The sequence below is a fragment of the Argopecten irradians genome, chromosome 7 (genome assembly GCF_041381155.1).
Source record: "Argopecten irradians isolate NY chromosome 7, Ai_NY, whole genome shotgun sequence".
NCBI classification, from domain to species: Eukaryota; Metazoa; Mollusca; class Bivalvia; order Pectinida; family Pectinidae; genus Argopecten; species Argopecten irradians.
Window position 1 is genome coordinate 34955162 of NC_091140.1, and position 17729 is coordinate 34972890.

The following is a 17729-nucleotide window of genomic DNA, read 5'->3' on the forward strand; positions in this document are numbered from 1 at the left end:
CAATATCCAATGATAACGATTTCTATTATTCAATTAGAAATGATTATATTTTTTACAGAAAACCGCTTAAACATATATGCTAATAGAACTTCAACTGTAAATTGGTATTCAGACTTTGCATATAAATGAGTTATCTCTCTTCGAGTACATATTGGTTTTGATGTCATTTTTTCAGCAAATTGAATTTACTTTTTTCGTTCTGACGTTTAAATGATTTTGAAGGATAGAAAACGTGTCGATAACAATAAACCCTGTATACGCCACATTGACTTAAGGCGTGTTTATGTATTTTGGGATCGAGAAAATAGTAAAGCTATTGGAAGATACCGGAGAATACTACCTACGGATTCGCTGGAAGCTGCCCCTTGTGGACCCAAAATGTAACCAAGAGACAAAGGATTGTTGTGGAGTTCCAATTAGCTTTGCCTCTTAGCCATCGTGGCCTAAGGTCGAAAATTTGTCTAGCACAACTTAGAGTTGAGTAGAGCTGCCAATGAAATGACAAACACTTAAAATACGTGGTCGTTGTACAGGTTATAAAAATGCACTTAAGCGCCATTTCTTTATTATATGAACATGGTAGAGGATAATCATGTCTTTCATCAGCAGATGTAGATAGTAACTTCTATATCTCATTTCTTCATATATTATATAAAGATAATAAATTCGTAAATCTCTATATTGACGTCATGATACTACGGTAAACATTTAAATATTTACTAACGGAAACTAAAACGGTAAAATGTGTACATGCAGTCGTGATTGGTATCGATTTATATCAATTTTTACCTGTATATAAACCAATAGCTCGACGAGGCATGGGTTGGAAGGGTTTATATCCTAGCGGATACGGCGGGAACAGTTTTCCGTTTTCTGTATTTTCTTTTAAAATGTTTTTGCAGTGATTTTTTTTATTACAAAAGTGCAATTGGAAATAACGTTGTTGTTTCCCGACAGAGGTTATACGTAGAATGGCTTGTTGTGTTCAGTGATTTTTTGTGATAATCTGGGACTAGTAGCTGTTCATAGTGAAAAAAACCTAGTTACTAATTTCCTGTTTGATATAAATCAACTTCAATAATAAATAAAGAGATAGATAATGCATCATAATAAATATAACAATAGATAATGTAGATATATATAGAATTGATGTGGTGTTTATTTTGTCAGCCTTTGCAACTTTTCAACCAATAAGATTAGGAAATTTAGAAACGTCATTCTGCAATTTCTAATATGCAATTCATCATATTTATTGTAAATGGAAAGGCGTCTCAATTCGTTTATGTGCAGATAAAATGACCGATGAATACTCATTAATTATTTTGCATGCAAAATACATTTAATCATACTTACTTCTTCTCTAGTCTTGCTTTTAACTGATTTTCCGAAACGTAAAAAATTATTATAGGTCCTTATTTTACTGCGTACATTGTTCCATTTGATAGTATTATTATTTTTGGACTGACACACGGGGGGTCTAACCTCCACCAGTACCTCCCCATCTAGCCCCCTGTCCCGGGGCGATTGGTAGCTCCGTAAAACAGAGGACTTAAGGAAATCCGGAAGTCCATTCATAGCAATAGCTGTATAGGAATTATGTAATGTGTATATAATTCTTAATTACAGATATATCATACCAACATGATCAAACTGATGCTCCCATAGGTGTGGTATAAATATTCCAACACAATCGCGCGTGGTTATAAAAAGATTACGATAACCATAAAATCACGTTTTGTTCTCTTTAGATCGAAAGAGATAACTATGGCAATGACATGTTTTCGTTTTGGTTGAATTGTGTTTCACTTTGAAGATGATCAAAATTCACTGCAATTAATCAATTTAAACAAATTAGTGTTAATACGAGTTTTAATCAGCGAAATGGTATTTTCTCTTTAAAATCCGTTATCTTCTTACAACTGGAACGCGTAAAACAATAAAGGCTTCCAAAAGGAATTGAACAATGTCAGTCATCAAAAATCACGTGCAGATATTGGTACAAGTAGGAGACGTGGAATGACAAGAAATGCCGAAATCACTGTGATGTACATGCACATGTAAGTAGACATCATCACGTATAGCTGATGTACCCCTCCTTGATGTACACATGAGAACAATATGCCATTGCATTTTACAATAACCACGGGTATCCCATAACGGAAAATAAAGAGAATCGATTCTGTGAGCGAAAATATAGAAATCTCTTAAGCTAAGAATAACACGCTACAGCCTGTAAGTTGCGCATAGGTTGTAAACATCTATTTTCAACTAATACGGCCAGCTTATCAAACCATTGACAATGCTATGGTGATGGACGAGAATTAAGAGATGTTATATATTGAATGGTCTGTATCATTAAGGCCATTAAATGTTTAATATCGTTCGGATCATAGACTAAACGCTTGTTACGATGACAGTTACATTAAGTGTATCAATATATTGCCCTCGGCTTCGCTGTTGACATAAAGCGTTTAAGTTCTTTGTGAGTAGTTGAGAAATCTTGACTTTAGTCTCTATGAAGAGGTAGTGTAAATAAAGCATGGGTGGAATCGGTGTTTTATGTTCTCATTAAAGTTCGAATATCTTAAGAACTATAATTTCTCTACAACGTGAGATATGCCCTTTAAACTTGGGTGATGCACTACCTTCTAAATCTAATGCTTTAGCTCAGCAAGGCTTTTTTTCACTTTCATTTGCATGTAAAACATATGTACTTAATAAGAATGTCTCTTTGCACATATGTGGCCTTTTAAACATAATCTGGGCCCAGTTTCATGAACATTCCTTAATTTTAAGCAATTCCTTAACAAACAATTCCCTATAGAAAAGCATAACAAAAGTTAAGGAAAAATATTAAGTTCAGGGCCCTTCCTTAAAATCTGTAATGCTTTCCTATTTAGAACGTAAAGTTAAGGGATTCCTTAAGGAAAGTCCGTGCAACTTGATCCAGGCCCGTGAAATTAAAAACCAGCTATGTAAAATCTATCTTGAATTTTTGAATTCTTGGATTTTGATTCAATTTGAATCAAGATGGGTCTTACAAAGCTGTCATTTGATCCCAGATGTCTGCGGATAACACAAAAAGACCGAACAATAGTTAAAGAAGAGACAATCTTAACAATTTATTTCTGTAATATCTCCCTCTGTAGCACCATTGTTTGAAATATATAAATGTTAAAGCTAAAAGTTCAATGTCAAAATTGTCGGTCTATGGAAAATTAACCTCAAAGATCTAACCAATAGAAATTAGTGTAACATATGAAATTAAATTATAAAATAACATACCCAAATCTGAAGTTTCGATTAGACAAACGAAAGTTAAGGTCAACAGTTCATAAGGAATATTTAGACGAACTTTCTAGATACAATATGGTAGTTTCAGTTCCCAGCATGTACTTATTTTATAATCACGAAATTATTAACGAGTATTTATAATTAATTTTAATATAGCTTATTTCATAAGTTTCACAAAATCCTTGTCGTATATGAATGTGGAATCTGTTAAGTCAGTCAAATAACTACTAGTAACAAAATATTTCATGTAAATGCGGGTTGAAAGACCAGAGTTCCCTCAGTAAAACTACCGTTCGAAGGCATTTACCCAGTATCTCAAAAAATGTTATCTAGTCTAGAACGTTGCTCAACATTCCTGATCGTTAAGGTATTACAGCTCCCTGAGGATACGAACATTATTGATTAAAACGGTTTCTATCAAGATAAAAACGTCACTTATGATATATTCACCTGTCATAAAATGGTATGGCGATACCGGATTAGGCTGAAATTGATTCCAGCAATCGCCTAGTGAATTATTTACGACAGTAATACTCAATGATTACACATTATAAAATACAATTGTACTTAATCACATTATATAAACTATGGTCTACCAGATTAGCAATGAAATATATTTTTTCTACTTAATCAAATTCGTAATTTACTAATGCAAAATATTGATAAATTAAGAATAGTTTTCATGATATAAATGATGCAAAGAAATGACGGCTGGTTAAAAGAAAAAAAAGGTCATTTGCTGACAGTCTTCCCTATATGCAGTGCGTTGTTTGAATGTGTGTATTTATTAGCCCTTGGTATGTTCATTTTGCATTTTTTTGCAATGATGGAAACTCGTGCCCGTTTCATAGCGTTATCTCACTGACGCATATCACCAGAGACACTGGACAGCACACCCCACCCGGTTACATTATACTGACAACGGGCAAACCAGTCATCCCATTCAATTTAACCTGAGCGATAAGCAGGAGAAGTAGCTACCACTATTAAAAATTATGCTACCAGGGGCGAGCGCTCAACAGAAGGTCAGAAGTGAGGCGGTGTCAAGGGAGACGTAAGGAAGGACAAAGTCAGCAAGGAAGTAGAGAAAAAATAATAACTCTAGTTTAATCGCCTTTTGTAATAATGCAATTGTGGCAGCAGGTACATTTCTAACCTCATATTTTCAGAGTTTTGTGAGAGTCAGCAGTGTGGCCGAAAGTTAAGAATAAAACGCATATTAGTTATTTTGGGGAATTGGTTAATTTACAGACGTTTTGTAAGGTACATGTATTTGGTGTAATAATCTCCGCTTTATTCATGATTTGTCTAAGAAGAAAACAACCGTGTAATTCTATAGTCAAGTTATCAATGCAGATACAGGTTTGAAAATAAAACACATTTCTTGATCCTTTTGAAAACTCTCGCCTTAATTTTAACTAAGGTTATAACCGGTTAAGAAAACCGTATTGCATTTTGAGCAATATTGCATGATCTGATCACATATACGTTGTATAACTAAATGCATTTTCTACCCATAATTAGTTTCCGTTTGTCTGAATCCAACACTAAAATTACCATAGCGAAAACAAATGTTACGGCTATGGAGTGCACATAGTGCTACATGTAATGAAATATCGATTGGAAATTTAATTTTTAACAACATAGCATGGACCAACGATGAATATTTTCAAACGCTCTTCTATTTAATTATTCAGCACAGCACTGTTCCCTAAATAAACTATAATAGTGAATTTAAAAATTTACTTTCACTAGACGTACCAGAATTCTGTTAAACGGTGGAGCTAGCGCCCTATATATACTATCTAATTATTCAAAACAACAGTGTACCTGCATCAGATTTACTAGACCTCTATCAATTGGATGTACTTCCGCTAGACTTACCAGAATTCTGTTGATAAACGGTGGGGCCGGAATGACATTATTTTCCGATCGAACACGACGAAGAGGCCTCCCTTGTCTCAAGAATGGCCTCCCAATCATCTGTTGTCTGGTTATTTTCTTTTGCGTGTATAATCCAAAGTTCTGGGTAGAACGCGTCTTCAAGAGTTTCTTTTTTGAAATCTGAGGCATGCCTATGTTTTGTCTGGATTTGTTTAAAAGGTCTTCAGTCATTTTCAAGTTCGGTATTGAATACGACTTTTTGGTTTTTCTGTACGTTGCTACAGGATTTATCGCTTCTTCGTCTATACTAAAATGTCTACTACGAAATCTGGGCTGGAATCCATTGGTATACGTACTGAATCGCCTAGTACAATCTGAGTCTGATAGTGTTCGATTCTGTATTCGTTTCGAGTACATTTGATCTGAATAATCGCTTAATTTCCTGGAGGAGGCAGCCATTTTACAAACATTAATTTCCTTATTATCTATAAGCTTGGTAGTTATCATATTCCTCAGATCCCACCGGCAATTCTATCAACACAAGTCAGTGCAAACATCGGCACCGAAAGTGAAATTCTCTATCAAATATAGATAGTAGTGAAGTGCTGTTATCAACTAGTAGAATGCAAATCAATAAAGAGCTGTAAGAAAATGGATTAAGTGAAAGGGATTCCGAAAAATATTCAATGAAGAGATAGGCATTAGGATGAAAATCGCGACAATGCACCATTTAGTCCCTATTCTGTGTCTTAACAAAGACGATCGCTATCAAAGTGGACATTGTGACAATAATTTCTTCTTAATGTGATCACTCCCATTGGATGCCTTTTATTCCGTTCAGTTTATACGTTAATCCGAACACAATGTCAATTGCAGATTCATATATATCAAAATGTGTATTCTACATACAGTTCCCATATTGAATACCATCCGTTTTCGAACTCCTGGAACACGTTCGACACCGACGCTTATTGCAGCTTATAAGCAAATTTCCTCATTAGAAAGATGATTAGAGAGAAATACCATATGAAACTTTGCCAGCATTATTGTTGTAAAACAGTTCTCACTAAAAGTCCAATCTTCCTCTGATGTTCATAAATTGAAAACACGCATATTAGCATTCCCGTTACTGTTTTTATAGACTCAACAATTGTGCACGAGCCCATCACTTACACTTTGTTAAAACGATAAATGTACACGCAATTCCCGCGCGGGTACTTGACAGGTTTTCAATTACATTTACAGGTAAACAGTTATTACCTGTAATATTGCCCATCGGGTACCGTCATCATACCTGTTGTCAGTTACACGATCCCCCAAACCAGCTCAAGACCACAGGGAAACTATTGATTTATGATACAAAGTAATGATAAACCTTATCAAACAAGGCCGATTGGAAAATCCACCGGTTAATTTAAGGGTTTTCACTATTGATTCGATGGGGCCTAAGATTTGGTGTAGATTACTGTTATATCTCGTAGGGTAAAACACTGCAAAATAGCCTCATAACTCAGATAAAGGTCATCCATGGGTACACTTACTAACAACAATAGAGGTGTGGAGATATAGTGTCATATAAAAACAGGTCAAGTCCAGTTTCAATGTTTCTGTTAATGTTCCGCCCATCCTTTCACCTAATGCGTCATTAATTGATTGTGTACGATTGCTGTGTAACACCGCTTATTGCCTGTGAATAGTGATGGTGATGTGTATTGCTGTAACCCGTCCGAGGACAGTCATGGTAATAATCGAATGTGGCAGATGACACTGACATATCATGTAAAAACAACAGAGCATACATAGAGAATTGCAAATGAAACTGCTATTGCAGGGATAGCAAAAAGAAAGCCATACTAAACATGTAGGATGATGACGCTCTCATATTACTAAAAAAACAACAGGAATTTCATGCCACCAATGCAAAGTAAAAGAAGCAGATGACATCTCCATAGAACAACAACAGCACAGCACAGTCGTAACATTAATAAACATAGGGCAGACAACGCTGTCATAATCGGTTAAACGGGAGGGTAACCCTATTATCAATACGCAACATAGGGAATATGACAGCGAAGTATCTTTACTATATCTACATGTATATGTAATGTTCTCATTGAAAGTTATAAGTCACAGATCATAAGTGTGTTATATATTATATTTACATCTCTTTTCAAGATATTTTTTATTATTCATAATTCTTCCTGATGTTAAAAATCATGGTCATTGTATTAAAAAATGATGATGGGTGAAGTATGGTAGTAAATACACCTGAACAACAAAATATTTTGTGTAATAAAGTCTTTTCGGTATATAAATGGAGAGATTGTGACGTGATACACATAATCATATTTGTACTAAACATTTATTGGGAATCCTAAAAGAACAGTTAGAAGACTAGGTTACCTTCTTCATTCTACTTCAAATAAAAGCGGGTACTTGTGCACCTGTGTTAACATAACGTAATGAACATAGCATGTCAAACGTCAAATAGATTATATGTATAGGTATATAGGTAGTTATATACCTGTGCGCTATACCGTAAACATCAATCACACTCCGACCACACTACTCAATGGAGTCATATACCCTTTATTCAAATAAAAGTACTGTGTGTGAGTTTACATTTTTCATACCAATCTCAAAGCTTGAATTCTAAAAGGTCAAATACAGATAGTCATCTGAATAAAAAGCTTATTATATTTCCTGATGTATCTGGAACGGGTTTACATAAAGTGAAATTACGAATGTGTTTATTATATTCAGTTTAATGTTAATCGTTTGATAGAGCATAGTTCGTATAACCAAAACTTTAAAACAAAAATATCGAAAAAAATAGTTTACCTTTGTAGTAGGTCAGTTACAATAACATCGTTGCATTTGTTTATCGGGCAACCGGGCAATCGATTAACGATGAAAGTTTGAAGTTAATTTGTATAAATTCCACCAGAAAATTATAAGATTTCATTTACTTCAAGACGTCATCGTAGAAAAGAAAATGTTGATAAGGTATTTAGCTAGAGAGATTATATAAATATGAAATAGAAACCATATGATGAAATGTGAATCCCATTACGTAAAAAAAAAAGAATTTCTAAACTGATACCTGGATTCATCTCATCTGTGCTTTGTTTACTTACGTGTTCCTCCTGACGGAGTGGGGGATGTGACAAATGTCTATGAAACTTAAACACCCGATGTTTCTTCTCATCTTTCAAATGGAATGGATGCGGTCCTTTTATATTTCCAGTTTTATGAAATGATACATTGCTGACAAACTTCGGCTTATGTTTGTGCTGTTCAGAACTGACTTTGCGAATAACACTGTTGTATTTCATGTTGAAGGTTTTGCTTTGATTAAGCAATCGTTTCGTTTCTGTGATATGCGATTCCGTCATGTTGAGGCTTTAAATACGTTATTGCTATTGAAAAGATTTTTCATTTCATCTTTTTAAACAACGGACAATTCTTTCAAATATCACTCTGTCATCTATCCATGCTGACGACATGTGATATTACTACTCACAAATTACACAAAGATTCAAACTTTAAACATCTATCACAGAACTACCGTTCATAGCCATGATAAGTAAGTCTCAAAATGGTCAACTGAAGTTCATTTTATTTGGCCATAATCATAGCCTTACCTATAAATTACTTGAAGAAGAGAAAATATTTATTGACGTCGGTGTTACTATTCATTCATATATGAAATAGAAATTTCCCCTTTGGCGCTTTCATCTCGCCTAAATCCATCCCAATGAGATCAATTTATATAATGTAAATACTAACTCTATTGAGGTCTGTCGCAGTTGAATACAAAATACAACCTCAATTCATTAATACTTACTTTTTCTCGTTCAATAATCACGCGTTGCTCAATACAAATCGCTACTGCTTGAACGATTGGGTGATCTTTCGCCACCTAATAATCGCCAGACCTTACAAAACATATAACGACCTATCACCATTAAAGTGCCGCTGTCACGTCGTCAAACACAGCAGACCACGTCAACTTAACCTTCAACTTAATCAACTGCACATTTCTTTAAATGATAACTATACACGCAGCACATTTGTTAAAAAAATAAAATCCGTTTGACAGAGAAAAGCTATTTGCTGCTTACAAAGCCGTTTTACAATTTATGTTGCGGTTATGCGATATAAAGCCAGTTTATGGTAGGGTAGCGATTTACGTTATATATTGAACAGGTAATAAGAAAGCAAGCTAGACCTAGAAATGTACTTTGATATTCAGCAAATCGACATTTATAAATCTATCATTGCTGTTTTATCTTTAACTCACTTTTAATCGTTATGTCTGCTGGTTATCGGCCGAAGCAATCATGCGTACCGTTATAACAGTGCGTTCGATATCATTTCCAGATACCATCGAATGATTCACTTTCATTCCCAACTATATATATCATTTGTGAACCCTAGGCGTTGTTAGTGGTGTTATATCGACCAAGTATAATTTCATTTCGACATAGGCCAAAGCCATGATTTGTAAAATAAGGTTGTTATTGCCAGAACAAACAGTCTGAGTTTTTGCGTTTCAAGGCTTTGTTATAATATTTTTTTTATTAATTGACCAACATTTCGTCAGCTTTGACTTTTTTTAAACTACAATATGTATATCCTCAGACATATATCAAATTACTAAATGCTTACATTTTCCTTGACAAATAATGTTAGCACTGTTGATATGAGTAATCTAAAACACTGATAGTATTACGTTAGCTGTTGAAAAGACGTCAAGCCACACATTCGAAATAACCACACACTCTAAACATTAATAATAATTTTTTGTTATTTTATTTTTTGTAAATAGTAAATTATTCCAATACTGATATTCGATCCAGATCAGTAATGTTGATTTTAAAAATTACTAAAATAAGTTTTCTGAGTTGTATGACTTCTTTTGGCATACCTACACAATCAACGTACAATGTTAGTTAGATGTTATATGCGACATTTGGGGATATTTTCGTATAATTTAATTTACGAAATCGTGAATCAAAATAACGAAAACAAGGCTTGTTAAAAAGAGCATGGTAAAGCATCGTAAATGCCCCATACATAAATAATAATACACTGTGTTACTGTGTTTGCCTCAGATGTTTACCTCGTCAACTTATAGTTGATACAAAAATGACATTCAGATTTCGGACGTCAGCCAAGTATTTGTCATTTAAATTAGTTGGAACAATGAAATCAAGCATTACTTAATACTGTGATCAATGATAATCACACAATATTCTAGAAATGATTAAATAATGGATTTCTATGTAAATGTACCAAAAACAAGTGTACTACCAACATGTAATGTATTTTTCTTTAGGGTGTTCAGAAAGGACATCAGTTGTGATTTCATGATATATAAGGTTTGAGGACGGAGGGACAAAGTTATTGTCTAAACTAGACATTTGGACGTTTAAAATATTATTTTTGGTTATGTGATTAGTGTTCATGTAACATAAGGTTTGATGGAATTCATCTTTAAGTTTTAATTGTTGCTCGTCAATATCCTCAAAAGGAAGAACTGTCTTGTTTGATAGGAACAATCGCTTAGGATCATGTATACTTTACTTTAATATTTAGTAGATATAGTTAGTTATTAAAATACTGTAACAGTCTAAAAAAGGGGGTCAAATCCGGTAAAAAAAATCCTTCATATTAAGTAAAGTTATCGTCTTATTTGTAAAAACAAAAATCGAAATTACATATATTTACCTATAACAATATGTACAAAAGTCTAAAATTAACTCACTCTACTGTAAAGCTCACTACATACCAAGAGAGGCGGAGTTATCTCCCATAGCATTACACAGGGATGTGTATGGTATATTGATAGTGAACAGATGATAATGAATAATGATATGAAACGATCCCGAATAAGTCAAAGGATAAAAAAAACATTACTTAGATATCAAATTTTCCTGTGATAATGAGGTAAAAACGTAATAAAGCTAGAATATTTACCTGTGCTTCTGTGCTGTGTTTTTGTTCTTTGTGCTTTTGTTTATCTTACGGATAGTTACAGTGCAAAACTCAAATGTGCAGTTTCGTATGTTTAAAACAATATTGGTGTAAGTTTCATGATATAAATAAACTGCGATAGTTTACCCCAGCACATGGATCTTTACAAGAATCAGGAAATAAAACAGCACAAACCTGGAAATTGTCCGTCCGTTTCTTCGTCTCACTCTTTCGTCTGCTCCTCTGTCCTTGACGGCTACGTCCACGTCGATCTCGAGGAGTTGACTGATCGTCAGAATTCCTCCTGAACACAGAAAACAAGGGCAATTCTGAAATAAACTTCATTAGCTAACCATGGTACGACTATTTAACGTTTTGCGAATTGCCTTCATTATTTGTCAGTCATATTTTTCTATTGAAACAAAAATAATGGATGAAGATACTCCGAAAACCATATAAAGATTTGAAATCACCCGAAACGAATATTTGTATGTATGTAACACTGTAATTCTTAAGTTCTTCTTTTATTGAACTTCGTTTTCTTTCCTAATTACTTTTTACGATAAAAACATAATCACAGTGTACATGCAACTACATATGTAGGTCATTTGCAAACATATTGAGATATTACAAGAAAAATGTCTTTTTCACAGACATTTGAATTTATTTAATTGATATTTTCTTCAAAATGAATTGGTAACACGACAAGCACTTATTATGATTCGTAATTTGTACAGTATAAAAGTGTAATATTATTCCTATTACAATTCAAATAATGTGTATAATGTCTACGTACCAAGAAAAACTATTCTTACTGTTTTTGCAGTGTGATTTTCCATAATAAACACAGAAAATTAAAAGTGTAATATTATTCCTATTACAATTCAAATAATGTGTATAATGTCTACCTACCAAGAAAAACTATTCTTACTGTTTTTGCAGTGTGATTTTCCATAATAAACACAGAAAATAATCATAATATTTTCCAATGGATATTAAGTTAGTGATCGTGCCACAGCTTCAATAAAACTCTGTCTTTGACATGAAGCTCTTTACAAATAAATAAAATGAAGTTACGATTTTTGATACCATTTGTGATTGACTACATCGAAAGTTATATATATTATGCTCACAAAATATTATACTTAATACCAGGAAACGTATAAATCGACATTAGGATATATGGCCTTGTCTTGATATCGTTTTATAAATTTGCAAACAATTTGAAAATGGATAACATGTTGGTTGGTTTACATTTGGCGAAAAAAACAAAACGATCGGCAAACATACACAAAACAATAGACATGTATACAGCAGGTAGCGACATTTATTATAAGGAGAGTATAAATAGCAATATCAATTCAAGTGAACAGTCGGGCAAAGATGGCTAAAGTCGGTAAAAATGGTGTGAATGTATCCAGTATAATTTCTTATGAAATGGAAAAATAAAAATCTCTCGTCAAAATCTGTCTGCGTACGAAGAAATTAATTTAAAGTATGGGAATTCTAAAATGTCCTCCCGGCTCACTATGTCCGTGGTTACATTTCCACACAGCCTCGCTTTCAATGCTTTCAACTTTTCTTTACTTTAATGGTCAGAACTGGGAAACTAAGCAGAACTTGACCGTCGTATTAATATGTGAGAACTTTTGGAAGGCCAATGAACGCATTTAGACTGGTTTTCTTTGCCCGACTATTCACTTTAAGTTCTTGGACGCCAGTTTCATCGGTTTGACATTGATCATTTAAGTTATGACTATGATTTATCGAAGAATCAAGTGTGTATGGTCGACAGTATGAAAATCAATGATATGTACATTGCAATGTGTGGTCAGACCTTTTTGGTGACCTATTACATGGTTTCGCTCCTTTTAGGTACATACATATACATTAATCTAATTTTCAAATTTTTAATTTTTTTTTAATTTTAAATTATTTTTGCAGAGTTGTTCAAGTTATACGCTAACCGGTAATACTGAATTAATGATAACTTATCAGGAATAGTTACTTAATTAAGATAAGCTAAATGAAATATTAATTTCCATAATGCGACTTGTCTTATATTCATCGGTGTCGAATTGCTTACCGCACGGAAGTTGACTCTCACTGTGTCACGCGACAAAACAGCGAAAGTGACCTTCATTGTTGATATAGATTTAAACAGAGAACTTTGCCTTGATTTGGTGCTATTGTAACTTCATCTTGGGTCATCGATAGAGATATTCTGGTGTTATGAATCATTATAATAAATGGTGTTGTTTTGGAAACGTCATGTGTTTTTCATGCATGATTTCGAGGATGCTAACTGGTTCTGATTTAAGATGATAACTTATGTAATTATCTAACCTTGTATGTTAAAGGTCGGTAATGAAACAGGAAACTGAATTTTCTAGAGCGCCTGGTACTATTTTCATTAGTAACATATACATTTTTTTCAGAATTAAGATGTTGACATAGCATATTCTACAGAGAAAATTTATATTAGCACTGTCTGTTGTTTAATCCCTTTTCAATTTAATTTAATTGAAATAAAATTTTGTTGAAATTGATATTGCATATTCCTACATGATTGAAAAATTGCAAAAAAATCTATACATAACACTCTAATGTCAATGCCAAGCTTATCCATAAATGACTTCATTATTTAGGATATTTAACATTTAACAGCTTAATACAATTTACAATAGCATGATGACGTAATGGTTATATAGAACATCGAGGAAAGGGAGAGGACAGGAAATTGGAAAACAAACAAATAAAGAACAAAAAATACAAAATGGATGCAATTAAAGGATATACAAACCTTTTTTGTAGATAAGGAAGCTCGTTATTATCTGTATCCAGACGTAAAATGAAAACATTTTTAGTTTCACTAGTATATCCCTCAACGTTATTCCATAGCGAACACATCCTATCTTATAACGGCCACCAAAGGTTGGCCTATGACAAGACTAGATCACTCATGCTTGAGGACATCCCTAAATCTAGTCCTGGTGAAGTTCAATTAAATATGGAAATTACATCTAGTAAAATAATGCACATCGTTGCCAAAAGCAAATGGCACAAAGCAAAACTGTTCAAAATGTCATCAAATTAATCCATGTTATGTATCAAAACAATGGGTTCTGTATAATATAGTCTGTTCGCTAGGACCCCTGTGTCGCACATATAAAAACGTGCCTGTTATTTTACAATATATATCATAACATTTGCGTTACAGCAGCGTGTTTGTCTAGTGTAAAGGAGAAAAGTGGTTTAACATATAGTAAATAATGTGACCCAAAGGCAGGCAGTTGATACGACGATATAACTTTATAGGACAATGATTAAATATCACAAGGATGAAATTTATTACACTTTCATTTACAATGTGAAGGGTAAACAAAAATGATCTATGTTCGGTTTATCTTTAGCCCTTCATAAGCGTTGGTAGATTTAGGAGATTTAAATCTTACTTTAGACTTCATTGTTGGAGTTTTAATTGAATATTTCCATCAGCTTTATGATTCCTTTATCAGATGAAGTAAAGCCTTACCATAATCGTCAGTGAAATGTAATCAAAACAAACAATACGGTCACCATGACAACACCATACACATAGCATCTCAAGTAAACCCTTTACACTTTTCTGAAGGTAAAATACTAACTATTCTCTCCAGCTATTAACGGTAAAACTTCAAAGACATGGAGAATTATAATCAACAATAACATGGAGATTTATCTATAGTTTACTCAGTATGTTTGTATATTAATTAAGTCACCAAAGAAATGGTGAGAAAAGTCTAGGCCCTCCAAGTTCTCATTCATTATTATTTTGAAGGTTGTAAAGTATCCTTAGAACGAGGATACGCTCATTTATCTAGTTATCTGTTCATGGTTGTCTTCCATATTATGTATTTACCTTATACCACGTGCAAAACATAAGCCATGTGCAGGTTTTTGATAATACTAATTTCACGATCACCTTTAGTTTAGTCAGATATCAGACTTTCTTTTGATTAAACAGCTGATTTGTGTCAAGGTTTTCTTTTAATTGAAGTTGGAAGCCATTCAAGTATTAACGAGTGAAAATAAACCAAGATGGATTATATATATATTGTTGGATGCATTTCAAATTGATTGTTAATTTCTTTTTAAACACGTGTTTAGAGTGTATTTTCAGGGATACATTATTATATTGTTATGACCTGTATTGTACAATACTCTTAGACTAGAATAGGTTAACATGCTAATTTTGGCTAAATTAAATTTTAGCAGAAAAAAATATTGTGAACAAACAGGTAATTGCAGTGCTTAATACATAAATACGCTGCACACTCCTTATAATTTCTACACTAACGTGATAAGGATAATAATTTAAGCGGAATCCTACTGAAATACCTGGCGCACAAAAACCTCTAAACTATTAGTACCGCTTAAATATATACTTTTACAGTATGTAGAACACTACATAAATTAAGAATAGTTAAGTGAATAGTCGGGCAAAGAAAACCAGTCTAAATGCGTTCATTGGCCTTCCAAAAGTTCTCACATATTAATACGACGGTCAAGTTCTGACCATCAAAGTAAAGAAAAGTTGAAAGCATTGAAAGCGAGGCTGCGTGGAAATGTAACCACGGACATAGTGACCCGGGAGGACGTTTTAGAATTTCCATACTTTAATTAATTTCTTCGTACGCAGACAGATTTTGACGAGAGATTTTATTTTTCCATTTCATAAGAAATTATTCATACAGTCACACCATTTTTACCGACTTTAGCCATCCTTGCCCGACTGTTCACTTTAAGGAAAATATGTTTACAGTATATTTATTAACAGTATATTTGTATATCGTTTGCTTATTATTATTTTAACACGAAGGATGATTTCTACTCACAGCGGACGAAGCGAGATAAGCCCGGTTGTCTTCGATCTTCTGATCTTGATCTTAGGAAGAATACAAAACTCGGTGCGGCTCCGGTCCTTCGTGTTCCGGAATCCATCGTACAGGCTAAGCTGCAAACAAAAGTCGGAATTAAGAAACGGCTGGAGACTCTGTCTCCGCATTGGGAAAATCACTTTTCTGTCTCGGAAGAGATCATCACTCTCTGTAGGAAACTTTGAGCGTACTTGTAGCATCACGATCAGTTCAAATTCAATTTTACACTGAAGCAAATACTGCCAACACTACATTGCTTTGAAATAAAAAGATTTATTGTGAATGAAACTATTGTTATACCTTAAAGCAAACATATTTTTATTAAATGTACAGTTAGGCGTCTGTTATAGTTATCAACCCTGATCACATTCAGTTTTCAATAAGGTGACGTAGTATTAAAGGTAAGGTTTGATAAAAAACAAAACATCGCGTGACATTGTTTATGAAGTTAACCAGTCACAGCATTATGAATAGCTCTATTATATATAATGTATCACAGTCGAATCTTTAACATTTTATCACGCTAGGTTTGACACCCGACCCCCAACTATTATTCGGACGTTGACATTTTGCAAAAGAAGGTGTTTAGTTCTGCATAATCACGACGTGACGTCACGCACGTACCTCACAAAACAATCATTAAATCAGCACAAGCATATATATACGTCACCTTCCACATGAACAATTGAATTGTCATTTATTAATTTTTCTTAATTTAACATAAATATCACTATTTGAAAATCTTATTTAAACATGACGACGCAGCGCTACCAAAATAAAGATTTACTAGTCGAATATTAGTTTTCCCTAATATTTTATTATATATTATTTTATTATTAAGCAATTTATCAGTAATTATTAATTATAAAACAAAGCAAGTATTACCTATGACTTTTCAAAGGAGTTCAATATACGATATTTGACGATATTTATAAAAAAAAACGTTTTTGTTGTATTTTTATATTCAAACTTTAGTTCCTTCTGATCTGCACCCAGTGACCTCTACATGCCCTTATACGCAAACGACAACGATATATTGACATATTTGGGTTTTTTAAAGATAGTTATGTGTCGATGTAAAGCATCCATTGTAAAAGTCATTACTTCATGATATATGTACGATATATCTATGACATCTTTGTTCGTAATTAAAGAAATATTTTACAAACCTAAGCACTAAGTACACTGTACACAGACAATGTGTCTTCACGTGATTTTCACATGATACAAATCCACGTGAAATTCACGTGAAAAATTGTTTGCTGTGTATCATGATCACGTAATAATCATTACAAGTCTGAAGTAGGTAGTAAATAATGAATATGGTATCCGAACAAACTGATTGAAGATAATTTATTGATAAAATGTTAACTTAAATGAACTATTTAAGCGCGATTGTGATTATAATGGCCTATAAATCTGCCTTTCAGTTTATATTAAAGGGATTTTAAACCCGTATTTTTTTTATCAATCAGTAATTATCTACGAATCAACCAAAACTCCTGAAAGTGCTCTTCAAATATTAAACCTTTTGTATCCATCTAAACACACACCTAGTAAGCTGGTCACTGGATCACAAGAAATAAAAACATAACTCCGACCGGTTAATCTCAGCTAATTCCATATTATTAATAACCCGAGAGCTAATAACGG

General features: G+C 33.3%; 1 protein-coding gene across 3 annotated transcripts in view; it reads right to left on the minus strand.

Moving 5' to 3' along the window:
- Positions 1-16312, minus strand: part of LOC138328257 (cyclic nucleotide-binding domain-containing protein 2-like) — a 31316-nt gene extending 15004 nt beyond the window's left edge. Inside the window, exons 1-2 of one of the 3 annotated variants that reach the window (XM_069274970.1) lie at positions 16035-16312; positions 11353-11461 (exon numbers count right to left, since the gene is read on the minus strand). In XM_069274970.1, coding sequence (XP_069131071.1) covers positions 11353-11461; positions 16035-16276 — 351 coding nt within the window. In that variant the 5' untranslated portion in view covers positions 16277-16312. Of the gene's footprint in view, positions 1-5178; positions 6710-11352; positions 11462-13960; positions 14266-16034 lie in introns of those variants that run through there. The other 2 variants (XM_069274971.1, XM_069274968.1) reach the window with 2 other exon arrangements.
- Positions 16313-17729: the final 1417 nt, after the last annotated feature.